This window comes from Montipora capricornis, chromosome 10, assembly GCF_036669925.1.
Source record: "Montipora capricornis isolate CH-2021 chromosome 10, ASM3666992v2, whole genome shotgun sequence".
Taxonomy (NCBI): Eukaryota; Metazoa; Cnidaria; class Anthozoa; order Scleractinia; family Acroporidae; genus Montipora; species Montipora capricornis.
Window position 1 is genome coordinate 25,933,388 of NC_090892.1, and position 13,676 is coordinate 25,947,063.

At 39.9% G+C, this 13,676-nt stretch overlaps 1 protein-coding gene across 1 annotated transcript; it reads left to right on the top strand.

Moving 5' to 3' along the window:
• The first annotated feature begins 4,090 nt into the window (after window positions 1-4,090).
• Window positions 4,091-11,388, top strand: LOC138020106 (uncharacterized). The gene is made up of 14 exons (XM_068867102.1): window positions 4,091-4,183; window positions 4,267-4,444; window positions 4,706-4,883; window positions 5,245-5,412; window positions 6,786-6,899; window positions 6,983-7,093; window positions 7,342-7,438; window positions 7,512-7,748; window positions 7,984-8,363; window positions 8,533-8,700; window positions 9,397-9,513; window positions 10,051-10,173; window positions 10,717-10,807; window positions 10,995-11,388. Exons 1-14 carry the CDS (start codon window positions 4,111-4,113, stop codon window positions 11,000-11,002), a joined length of 2,043 nt encoding a protein of 680 aa, XP_068723203.1. The 5' UTR covers window positions 4,091-4,110; the 3' UTR covers window positions 11,003-11,388.
• Window positions 11,389-13,676: the final 2,288 nt, after the last annotated feature.

A 13,676-nucleotide genomic window follows, 5' to 3' on the forward strand; every position in this document is an offset into this window, starting at 1 on the left:
AACAATATTATCTGATAGCACTTGTGGGATCTCATCATGAAGTGCTTTGTGCATGAGCTTTTACAGAACTACAATAGCTTATAACAATAGCTCAACGGATGCCAATCAGCTTGTATTAACACGTCCGACGATCTCGTATCTTTTGATAAGTTTAAAAAAGTTATCCTTGCCGCTCTACGGTGCAATCGTTCCAATGAATAAAAAAGATCAGCATTAAAGCATGACCCCCACAGAACAAGGCCATAAATTACTGATGGCAATATGATTTTGAAATAAAGGCAAATAAGAACATCCTTTGGTAAAAACCTCGACCTCCTAATTAGGTCTAGCTTCTTAGCGAAAGTCTTCTTGAGATCCAACATATGCGGCACCCAGGAGATTCTATCGTCAACTGTTATAACCAGCAAGCGAGATTTGTTAACCCAACCTATGGCATCAGTGCTGATGTGAACTGGCGCAACTGACCCCATTGCGCGGGTTTTACATATTAGCATGGCTTCGCTTTTTTGCGGGTGCCGCGGGGTAAGGCCGGCTATTTAAAATACAGCAATCATACAGTTCATCTAAAGCTTTGTCCAACTGAGCAACCGCTTCGTGTTCCGTTTTTTTTGTAATGCAGTAAATCGTAACGTTCTCAGAAAATAAGTAAACGGAGCCTGATTTCATCCTTGACCGTAGATCATTGACAAACAAAGAGAATAGTGTAGGGTCGAGCACTGATTCCTGTGGTATACCGACGGATACAGGCATAGTGTCAGAGTGATATCCATTAACAACTGTGTACCGCTTTCTCCCATTTAAATAACTAGCAATCCAACCCAGTGCTTGAACACAAATGCCAAAGTTCGTGGGTAATTTCTCCAACAAGACCTGGTGCGAGACAATATCAAACGCTTTGCGAAAGTCTACAAAGGCAACAACCACTATGAGACCCGAATCAACAGCTTTTCTCCATGTTTCCGTAAGATGAACAAGCAGTAGCTCGGTCGAATACCCCTGTCGATAAGCCCATTGTCTGTCAGAATCTAACCTATCTTCCTTAAAGACATGATGTACCAGGGAGTCATTCACCTCTGATTCTAGGATTTTGCTTGGAATACTGAGCAGCGATATCGGCCTGTAATTTGCTATCTCTGTCGCATCGTCTTTGTTAAAGATCTGGGTAAGCTTTGCTATTTTCCAGCTCGAATAGAGAGACTCCGTTTCAATACTCGCATTGAATAGCCTATACAAGGATGGTACAATGTCGTCCCCCGTAAGCTTTAGTAATTTAGGTGATAAGTTGTCAGGGCCCGAAGACTTATTTGACTTCAGATCGTTGACCTTCCTGCATATTCTCTGTGGAGAGATCTCAATTTGAGATAGTAGGGAATTTAAGATCTACAACGGCGACGGTCGACGAAAACGTCACTTCAAAATATAACTTGGCTCTATCATAAGTCTTTCGCGATTATTCAGTCTCGTTCACGTCCTACAATGTGAACGAAGTATCCTAAAAATAAATTGATACGAGCGGTTTTAAAGTTAAAATAGAGAATGAAAGATTCTCTGTTGCATGCTTACGTTGTCGTCAAAACTTCAAATTTAGTGATTTCACGTCGTCGTTATGCAGAGGACCGCTGAGATACTTGCTAAAATCCGTGCTGCACGTGCAGCACAATTATTTATGCTCTTTTAACCAATGATATTACTGTTTTGTGGCGTTGTCGTAGTCGTAGCCGTCGTCGTTTCTTAAATTCCCTAGTAGCGGCGGTGACGTGTCACCTAGGTCTGATCTATAAGCGCCTGCTGTTGCATTCCCAGGTGGTATTGGTAGTTTGGCTGCAATATTCTTACCAATGTTAGCAAAGAACGAGTTCATCAGGCCAGCCTTTTCTTTATCGGTTAACACTAAAGAATTATCACACTTTCTCAGTGGCCCAATGGGTTTGCGTACCCTTGAGCTACAACCAGATGCAAAAATGTTGAGACACTCTCAAGGAAAATAAGCTTTTCTTTCTTAAAATCACTGCAAATAAAATATCTATGAGATATAAGGCACATCGCCCCCTCTCCCCTATTCAAAGTTGTGGCCCTAACTTTCAAGTGTGGTCTTGCAGTGATACCAACTTTGATGAGGGGGGAGGGGGTAAGGAACGCGAAAGATTAGGGACTCATTATTACATCCCAAATGACCTGTAGTGTCTCAACAATTTTTGCAACTCGTTGTAGTTGCGTCCTTCGCCAGCTTCCAATAGGCACTCGAACTCTTAACCTTGTTAAATATCTTCGAAAAATATTAAGCTTTAGCACGTCTTAAATCTGAGGTTACTTTGTTTCTTGCTCTCTTGTAATCCGACCACAATTTTGCGCTTTTTGATGTAACAGCAGCTTAAATGACTTGTATCTTCGACTCATTGCTACACGAATGTCGTTTGTTATCCAGGACGCAAAAGATGCTCTGAGCTTGATCTCCCTCCATGCAGCGTACTACCCTGCGAACAGAGCCTCCTTTTGTCTTTTTCTTTACTGAGGAGGAGAAAAGGAGGCTCTGCCCGAATCGCGTCAACTCTTTGAAGCCGCCGCAGCCCGAACTTTTGGACTAGTTAATCTTGTTTTCTCTCGTCAAACCGGTTTTTCCAGTGCGAGCGTCCGTTTAGTGACAAAACCGATGGTTATAATTGAGCCCGCTGTACCATGAAAAACCAAGACGGCGGCGAGATCTGGCATATTAGGCTTGGGTTCGAGACTGTATCCTGGCAACATGCAGCGCATATTCAATAAAGATCGTACTCGATTCATGCAGAGTCTTTCTCGAGAACGCCAAAATCGAGCAAGCAAAAGAAAGGCTCTGCTAGCAGGGTGGCAGCGTACTGATCACAGATATCATTATAAAGTTGTTTCCAGAACCATATTTGATCGTCAGGATGGTCAAAAATAGACCCAAGGAATATCCTCTTTAAATGTTTTTCTCGTTTCTCTAGTTGGTTCCTGGACAATTTTTTGCAAATTCAGCGTATCAAAGATATGAGGCAGTTTAACAGCTGTAGATCACAATTAAAATTCCCTAACAAAATAATGTTGGACGTTTTGAGCCAGGCTTTCTCTAAGGGGGACATGATAAGGTCGAAAAACGTCTTGTCATACGGTGGTCTATACATAATCGAAACTAACAAAACAGAGCAACTCGGAAACCTGACCTGCAGCTAGATAGCCTCAAGGCCGTCAACAAACAGGTCTTTCCTATGCACAGCGCGTAAATGTTCAGAATAAAGCAAAATACAGCCGCCTCCTTTCCTTGATTTTCGATCTAACCTCAGGAATTTCATTCCTTCAATGTTGAGAACAGCGTCGGAGACTGAACTGTCTAAGTGTGTCTCCGTGATTGCTTGAACCTCGAATTTGCATTGCCTCTGTAAACAACGTATCTGGTCCACAAAAGAACTGGCAAAGCCCTTAAATACTGGCAAGACCGAAAATCACAGCGGGCGAAGAAAATTCTCCTTTCTTGGAAAAGTGACAAGCGCTCGGGGTTGCACATGCAATAAAGGAAAAACAAGAACGCTTCGATGATGTTGAGTATTGTACACAAGTGGCATTATGGCATAACCGTGAGAAATTTATTAATTTATTATAAAACAGGAGCGTGGCATTAGTATCATGACTGATCAAAGAGCGTATTGTCTTCCCCTGCAAACATCGATCAAAAAACGTTTTGCCTTCTCCTGAAAGCTAATTTCGGGAAGTGATCCTTCTCTGGTACCTGGCTTAAGCCAGCCTAGAAACCTAATAAAGAAATCTTCGGAATGCTAAAGGTTTACAGGCTCAGACACCGTCTTAAACCCTCAACTAGCAAGTAAATAATTAAAAATATTGAATTGAAAGCCAGATACTGATTCTATTATTCATCGTGCGACTCGGACAACTATTTGAAAAGTTGGTTGTCACATTTAAATCTGATTGCCGAGTGGCATGCGCCTCACGCTTCCCTGATGAGCGCACGCACGTGCACGGTCGACTTTTGTTGTTGTTTTTTATATATGTATATTTTTCTTACTATAAAAGTGACCCTTGCAACTTTACATTTCACATCTCTTGGTCTCCAGTCGGTGCGGTTCCCGGTTGGCGCAAATGGTTTCCTCCATCATGAGCAGACTTGTCGCTTTGAGTTTTACTCTGATCATTTATTTATCGCACGTTTCAGGTAACACCTCTCTTCCGAAGAAATTTTGTGGAATTCTTCCGGTGTAAATATGGAGGACAATTGAACTTGTATTTTTCTTGCAGGTAAACTGCACTATGGTGAGGCATACATCACCTTTTTTGCAGATGACGATCTCAAATGCAAACGTTTCGATTTCGACCCGAGTTCTGGAGCTACGGACAATGTTCACGTTCAATTGCGATTAAAGCTACTCGCTTATAACGTCGCTGTATCATGGATAGAGGCAATCTCCAAAGTTGGGTTAGTTTGACTCTTTGACACCGACTCGAAAGCATATAAAAACAATTCAGTACTTTATGTTGGCTGCGAACGTGTCATTTGAAGGGCTGGCGGAACGTACCAGCTGCGGCTTAGCAAATTGTTACAAAATGATGAAAGATCATTCCAGATCAGTTAAAACTTAAATACGCATCCTCAAAACTAATTTTGATTTAATTTATTGATGCCCGGAGCGAACATTGTGTCATAGCTAATTTTCACTGCTGGTTGCTTGATTTGCAGCTTCACTGGATGCGTCACCGTCTCTGGCCCAATAGAATCGGATCAACCCCTTACAATCTATATGACGTGGATAGCCTTTGAACCAGCTGATGTTAACAGTGTTGGTATTGCAAGAGTTGATAATATTCCCTTCTGGACAACGGGTTCAAAATGCATTGATATTCGTACTGGTGCCACGGTAAGAAACTCGCGTTAACGTTGATAAAGCCCGTTCTTCTTAATTGAGCACAGTAAGCAGCGTACGTGTAATCATGACAACTGGCTGTAAAATCGACGTTTTGAGAAATCATTGAATTCCAAGGAGCAATTAACATTGACTCTACTGATTTTTAAACACTAAAAAGTAGAAGAGTTTTGTCGCCAAATACTACATGAATGCACCAAAACATATTTCGAGTCGTCTGTAGCTAGGATACGGCGAATGGAATTGAACTTGAAACTCGGTCAAAATCGCAATTGGCCATCGGAGTAATAAAGTTTCATAATTTATGGGGAAAAGTTTCAATATGTTCGTCAACTTAACTTGCTTTGTTTCCTAGTTCTCTTCTTCGCCTCCGCTCGTGTTCCTGACAGTGATCCAAACTGATCCTCTAAAAAATGTTCATGATGCGACCAGCATTTGGGCTGAGGAAGTCACTTCCTCGGAATTCAAAGTCTGTCTACGAGAGCTGAAGAACTTTGACGGCATTCACGAAAATATTAGAGTGGTATGTGACAAAGAACTTCATTCTTGGGAATTGAATTTTCCAATACCGGAAAAATCGTAAAAGACGAGCTCGCACGTGTTCTACTTCGGTATTAGCCAAAACGCGGGGTCGGGGTCGGGGTGGAGCATTTGTCCTTCATTTATGGTGGAGGAAAACTTTTTAAAAAATTGAGGAACCTACGGAAGCTATGAAATCTCTTAAGGGACATTCTAGTTTTTTTTTTTCCAAATCGGACTTTGGCTGTTTTGGGTTTTAAAATCGAAGTTGGTTTTTGCTTTTGCGTTTTTGCGAAGTTGGTTTGAGTTTGTCTTTCCGAAAAATCGGAGTTTGTTTTTCGAAATTAAGAGAATTTCCGCAATTGGAGTTTATGGAATATACGCCAACTGCCAGAGACACTGAAGACTCGCTGAGCTCCACACTTGTTTAAATCGCATTGTAATCTTTACTTCGTAAATACAAGTAACAGAATAACAGTTCCAAAATGGTCGTCACGCAGTCACGCAACTTTCTCATTTGCTTGTTTGTTCGTTGTCGTCTCGCTTTACTACAAACAGTTTGTGATAAAGTTTAGAGTCGCACGGGAACTTTTTAAGCGAGAATTCTGTTCTGACAAGAGTTCGAATCCAATTTTACGATAAAACACACAACATTGAGAACAATTTTGCGAAAACAAGCAAATGACAACGTTGCGTGATGACCATAGTGGAACTGTGGCTATGTTTTGTTTCGTTGTAATTGTATTGCGGAGAAGGTTTTTTACGAAGTAAACATAAAAATGTGGTTTAAAATGTGACGCTCAGTGACTGGAAGAGTTGGCTTATAATTTCCCGCAAAAACTCCAATTTCTTAATTTCGAAGAACAAACGCTCCTTTCGTAGCATTTTTTTTTAACTAAGAAATTTCCACCATAAATGAAGAAAGATGCCGAACATTCGAAAACAATAGTACAGGAGATTAACGACAAAAATTGAAACAAACAAATTAGGAAAAAAATACACCCCGGCTCCGGCCCCGCGTTTTGGCTAATACCCTTCTACCTCGCAGCTTTTTTTTTTTTTTTTGGAGCTCTCACGCTCTTTCGCTCTTTATTGTGTATTCTTTTTCATTGACCAGACTGATTTCTTCATTTTATATGAAGACAATCAAAACCATTCAGTTTCAGTACATCTCAAAAGAACCCCCCATCAAACTTTCTCGAGTCCCTGAATGATACCAAAAATGCCAACTTACGACCTGCTTCACTTTGATGTGAAAAAAATCGGCTTGTAGTAATTTACTCAAAGAAACAAAGAGGAAGACAACTGATACAAGTATCCTAAACCCATGGAAACAAGGAGACAAGCTTCTGACAAATTCCTATTAACTGATTTTAGAACGTTTTAGCATTGTCAGCCGTCCCTTCTTCCTGGCCAATTCCAACAGGGGAAGAAATTAACTTTCCAAACATCAATATTCCAAATGACTCCACAGACTACAGCTTTTGTAAGGTGAGCCGAATAATGATCAATTAACGTTCCATTTTTAGAGCAAAAACTTGGCACAGAATAACAAATTCCCCTCTTTTCCGCAGCAAATCACCTTTCCAAAACCGTTTTACAGTGCACCTAAGATTGTCACCACAGCTGAACATGACAAAAACACCATTGAACCAGACAACAACGCAATTTCCGAATGGACCAGGGTATGTCTTTCAATACATAACGAGATCTAAACAATATTTTCTTGTCCAAATGAAAACAGAAATCTCTTTGAAATTGTTTCACGAGGACGCATATCATTTCTTAAATGTCTAAACCGAACTCGAGAGTGCAAATATTTATTCTATTCCAGTTGTCGTGCATGTCATTTGAAAACGATACTTCTAATTGCAGAGCTGTTTTGCATTGCTATTGGATTCTCCTTGTAGTAATTTCTATTTCCTACTTTTAGTCGGTTACCAAGACAAAGTTAGAAGTCTGCCTAAAGGACATCCAACGATACGATGCCAGCCATGATCCCGTAATTGTCAACTACATGGCCATAGGAAGTGAGTAAAGCCTGAAAGTAAATAAGCAAGCTACAGAAAAGTGAATGCATTGAATTCCTGGTTATCTTTCCAGATATTGACCCCTGCTATCAGGTTGACTGTGGACCCTATAGATACTGCAAAGTAAATGAAGCCGATATGACGCACTCATGCATTTGCAACGACTGCACTCTTGACTCTAGCACAAACAGTTACAGTCAACAGGTGTGTGACAGCAACGGAGTCACTCATAACACCAGATGTGACCTGGACAGAGAGATTTGTCTTGGAAACACCAATGCCACCTGGGTACACGACGGCCCTTGTGCACGTGAGTACAAACTACAGCGATGTGATTCTCTTGATTCTGTACCAAACAGAAAAAAAAACCTCTGGCACTCTCGTACCAGCCGCAAAAACTTTACTCCTCATATTCCACGGTAATATGAACCCTTCTGGATGCGCGAATTGCCCATTATTTTCATGCTCGTTTTTCAAATTTTAATCCATAATGAGATTGATCACTCAGGTGAAAACTTCATTTCTTCGTTTCCTTTGTTCCTCAGCTTTTGTTCTTGAAAGAGGACGCGTGGCTCTTCGTCTAAACACTACCGATGTGATGTGCAAAAAAGTTGATTTTAACCCAACAAGTTTTCAGAGTAATGAAGGAAAGATAAATGTACAAACATCCATCAACTACTTCAATAGCACTGGAAACTTCGTCCACGATGCAGCAGTGACCTGGGTTGAAAGTGTCACTCACCTAAACTTCAAACTTTGCGCGCTCAAAGCGGGACGAGCGGAACGTTTAACACCCGATGGTGGTCTTACTTTCGTGGATTATGTCGCTATCCAAGAATCACCAGCCGGAGCAATTGCAGGACATCTTCAAATGCCAATGAAGTGGTGGGATGGTACCACTTGTCAAAAACTCGATTTCCAACAGGTCAGATACCAAATAAACATCAGCCCTTCATCTTAAACAATATTCCACAAAATAGTCCTGAGGGTATTTAAGTTACAAACCCCTAAATTTGGCACCAGAACCCCAGAGACCTCAACAAATTTAGTAAAATTTTTTTTTTTTTTTGGTGGCTCTTCTTCAAAACATGTAGGGTCTTTTTGCCAAAGCACCATACGTCTTTCTGACGGCTGAACATTCCGTACTGGGACAAAAACACGATGCTGCTACCGTTTGGGTGGAGAACGTCAATTCGGAGGGATTTGACGCCTGCTTACGAGAAATGCAGAACTTCGATGGACTCCACGAAAATATCACTGTGGTAAGTTACAATAACCCAGCAGTTGAGCCTCTTTATTCTGCACACACCATCGATCGAATCGAAAGCTAACAAATCTATTCATTTCGACTTCTGATGCATCTTTATCCATGCATAAATTATATAAATCAATAAATTATATAAATCAATAAGCCGTCACACTGCGACACCAGGCAGAATAATATATAAGAGTTCAAAAAGAAAAGGGTTTTCTTGGTAATTGGCATATATTCGTTGCAGAAAAAACCTCCCAAAATAGAGACCAAAGAAGTTTGTTCTGGAATGGAGGACAAGAAATCGTGTAACACCTTTCAGTTTATCCCAGCTGATAAGCCCAAGTCCTCTGACTAAATGATGGCAATAGTTCAGTGCAGAGTTGTTTGAAGTTAGCGTTAAACCAGCTGATCACTGATCAACTCACAGATTCCAGCCGAATTTGACTCCTAATAAAAGTTAATTCATTTTGAGAACTACAGACCTCAGATGGCGAGCACGTATTATACAGTACAAGTGAATGGAAAATAACATTAAATCAACTGCATTTCCCGGTTAAAAAAAAAAAGATTGCCTCATGACAAGATAACACTCTTTTCTGTCTATATTTCGTGTCCATCTTAACAGATTAGCTAATTCTCTACTAACGTTTCTCTAGAAACTAAAAGAAACAAATAGACCATAAATCTCTCGATCTATTTACAGAATTGGATTGCCTACCAATCACTACAGAATGCTGCCAAACTCAAAAGCAACCAGCAAGTTGTGGATTTTCCTAATGATGAATCACCGAAGGAAAATTATCATAACGCCTTCTGTCAGGTAAATCAGTCGACCAAAAAGAGTAAACATTCATCTAAAATAAAGGAGTCGATTTACAACATCTTTAGACTGAAATTTACTCAAAGAAGCAACACCACGTGTGAGAACATATTCATACTGGCAAATCAGAACTGAGTTACACAAAGAACTTTTGCCCAAGTCAAGTACTCCATCCTCGCGGCCACACATTCTCACACAAGAGGTTATACATCTATCCTCTAATAGATTTTTTGTCTTCCAAGAGAGACATCAGCATGCTCACCTCAAGCTTCGGTCGTCCACAATTTACATTTAAAAACAAGTTCAAAGTACTCTACAAAATGTCCTAATCTCACACAAATTCAATATTTTACTGATTATGCCAGTGTAGGCTCTCCCAGTCTAAAATACAAAAGTTGTAAGTAACGAGACAACGCTTTCACAACAGCTCTTTTACTTAAACAGCAACGCGTCCACGAAACAGAACTGACTTCTCATTCATTTGAAGCCACAAGAACCTCTCGACCAAGCCTCTAACAGTACCTAATTAAATTTCAGGATGAACAATTCCCAGGTGTCTACACAGCGGTACCAACAGTAATTGTCTCAGCGGGTCATATGTCCCGTGGTTTCTCGGATCGTTTGATTCCTGAGTTCAACAGCATTGCTTCGTGGGTCGAGGTAATCCAATTGTTAGTCATACTGTAAACTCACTGAAATCCATTTATCAACTGAAGACCAACAACTTCTTCTTTTCACTTAAGACTGAACTATTAAAAAATAGCAGCTGTAATTAACCAATTTCCATGCATTAAGCGCCGTTTATGAAGAAAAAAATCTAATTGACTCGTGCAGACGATTAAACCAGCCAGCGCAATTAGTTTTAGGTTTTAATAATTTCTGCCATGAGTATTAAATACACAGCTCGAAAAAAATTTTAAAATCTCGATCGTGCCATTCAAATTTTTTACGAAAAAGTGCTTCGGAAAAATCTAACTATATAAAATTGCAACAATATTTCTTACAAAAGGTTTTTTAAGGTTACAAGTTTACTAAAAGCGACGAAGTTTCAACATAAGCTAAACGTCGTTACCAAGTCAAAGGTTGAAAAAGTTACTCGGTAAATATACTAATAAGGACAATGGGTGATTAATTTCGGTTAATCGTATCTAATTGCAACAACAGACAACCGTCTTTAGCAGTTGATCAATTCTGTTTTTCCAGTCTATCAACACCACTTACTACCGATTGTGTGTCAAGGAGATCCACAAACCAAACGGATATGATCCTGTCAAAGTCACCACACTGATAATTGGTGAGTATAAAACAAAAAGTTTCTGCAAACAGGAAGCAGTGATGTCCCAACAAAGGATATGCCTTTAGTATAAAAAAAAAACGGTACAATGATACTTCGACACTTGCTCCTTCCTTTGGAAAACAATTGTTTCATCAGTTCCCTTTATAAATAAAAACTTAAATAATTTTTCTTTTCCGCTTTACAGGTTCCTAAGCATACAATGGCGACATGCGACTTAGAAAAAGAACTAACACAAGTTTAATTTTCAATTATGATGACTACTACTCATAATTGACACTTGTTGCCGAAATCTCTAAACCAGTCTAGGAAATGTTGCGCCGATCAAATAGAAACTTCAACATCTTCTGTGCCCGGGGAGTGGGGAATTGACCTGTGCCTTCGTGGGGTGCGGAAAATTGAACCGGAAGTGTCACATTTCAAAAAATTGTTTTTTTTTTTTTTTGGCGCCGAAGTCGCTAACTATAAAACACGTGTTTGGACGAGATCAAAGAGGAAGAGATGTAGCATTTGTGAGCGATTGGCTTACAAAAAAGGTCTTCTGAAAGGTTTTTATTAAAGACGGCGGGAGCCGACGACGATTGTTCTTTAGTAGGGTATAACAGACAAATCCCACGATATGAAAACCATTTTGCCCCGAGGGGGGCGGGAATTTGAACGCCGAATTCAATCTTCAAAAGTTCAAATGCCCGGGGGCGGGGGGATGTTGAAGTTTCGATTTAATCGGTACATTTAAGTGTAAAGAGGTCCAATATCAGATTTTAAGAAAATAAAGATCAATTCAAACAATAGTGTCTCAGATATTTTCTCTATCGGTCATCCCCATAAAACTATCCCTCACAATACGATCTCCTACCAGAATAACTTATATTAATTAAGGAAACAACAATCACATCTACAAACAAAAAGAATACAACACTACACCAAACAGGAAATTTAATATTGAGCAAGACAATACTTGAAAATTGCTTTTTAAAGGAGATTTTACTTGACATTGCACGAAGATACAATGTTTAATGAGAAAACATTAAACAACCTTTTAAAAAACCTTAAAAATACGCCCTTAAAACTGTTTAGTGACATTAAACAAGGAAGGTCTTGGATCCTCGGGAAACCATGTCGACTTTATAAACGCTAATTGTTTCATCATTGTTAAAGTGCAACTGGTTGATCTCGCAACATACCAGAGGCACTGAACGTGTGACACATTTTTATAATAATTTTCAACATTAAAATGATCGCTACAATTCTTCCGAACCTGCTTCCCTGCTTCAGAGTCTCATTTAACACGAAAAAACGAAGTATTTTTCTTCAATGGAGAATTCACGCAAGGCACCCTGCCTTTGCCCGCTCCTATTTTATTTTCCTCTTTAAAACACCTTTTGCCACTGTTCCGAGCTGAGTCCCTTCAACTATAAATATGCAGACAAAAAAAGATAACCTGTTAACCTTCTCTTAAAAATCGGGCAACAAAGTGAATTTTACAACACGTCACCAAGCTACAATGCACGCTCTACCCGGGACAGTTTAAACGAACTTCTCCCTCGCGGAATAACTTACACATGTCCATTCCTCATGCATCTGTAACCTGTAAGTCCACTAACGTGACCGCACGTTTTTCAAAATGACTATACAAAAATTTGGTTTTATCAACGGAGTTAATAATGTAAATTGGCCACCGTACAGAGATTCTAAAAGCTGACGTTTCGAGCGTTAGCCCTTCGTCAAAGCGAATCGAGGAATTGTGGGTTACGTGTAGTCTTTATAGTAGAGTAGGAGCTACGCTATTGGTGGAAAAATAGGAATATATTAGTTACATGTAAATGAAAAGCGTTCGTTAATACCGTGAGGATTAAGGGTGCCGATTTGGAAGATGAATTTTGTTCCAGATTCTTGTGGCTCTCCGTCGAACTTAGATGTAGGGAAAGTCCGCAGATAGCCATGTGTTTTTTGGAGTGGTTAGGGAGATTAAAATGACGAGCGACTGGCTTAGATGCATCTTTGTCATTCTTCTCAACATCGCGAAGGTGTTCGCGGAATCGGTCACCTAGTCGTCTACCTGTCTCGCCAATGTATAATTTATTGCATAACGTACAGGTTGTGCAATAAATGACATTTGCGGATGTACATGTGAAACGATCGGTGATCTTAACAGATCGCTTAGGTCCCGATATCTTGCTAGTGTTAACAATGAAAAGACAACTGAGTTTTGCATCGTGATCGCGCACATTTGGAAGTGCCGGGTTGCTCGTTAGTTTTGAGCGCGCTTCTAACTAAAAAGTTGCCTGCGTTTTTGTCGCGTTTGAATGAAGTAAGTGGAGGTTGCGAAAAGATTCTACCAGTCTCTGGATCATTTTGGAGTAATTTAAAATTATGAAGAATGATACTTACACGTAACCCACAATTCCTCGATCGATTCTCTCTGACGAAAGGCTAACGCTCGAAACGTCAGCTTTTAGAATCTCTGTACGGTGGCCAACTTACATTATCAACTCTGTCGATAAAACCAAATTTTTGTATATTACTTCCCCACCGACGCAGCACCACAGTTTCTTTACAAACTACCCCCTTCTCTCAAAATGACTGCCGAGTTTGGTAAAAAATAAATTTGGAAAATAAATTTTTGACGTTTAACCCTAATTCCTTTTAAAAAACCTTTTCTGTCTAGAAAGGAATACAAAAAATACATGAAAAAGACCCACACGCAATGTTTATGCGAGTTACTCTTAAATAACTAATTTGAGGGGAATAGTCGTCATTTCTTGGGCAAGAGAGCCCTGCTTCGCCAAACAATTTTCTAGTGCAAAAGAAAGAAAACGAGGAACTCGATGTTGCAGGCGTAGACCAATCCGATACTGCAGGGAGGTAA

Coding starts and splice junctions, on each gene's coding strand:
- LOC138020106 (XM_068867102.1), top strand. CDS start 4,111: ATGGTTTCCTCCATCATGAGCAGACTTGTCGCTTTGAGTTTTACTCTG. Junction 4,445..4,705: donor GAGGCAATCTCCAAAGTTGG/GTTAGTTTGACT, acceptor CTTGATTTGCAG/CTTCACTGGATGCGTCACCG. Junction 8,364..8,532: donor AAAAACTCGATTTCCAACAG/GTCAGATACCAA, acceptor CAAAACATGTAG/GGTCTTTTTGCCAAAGCACC.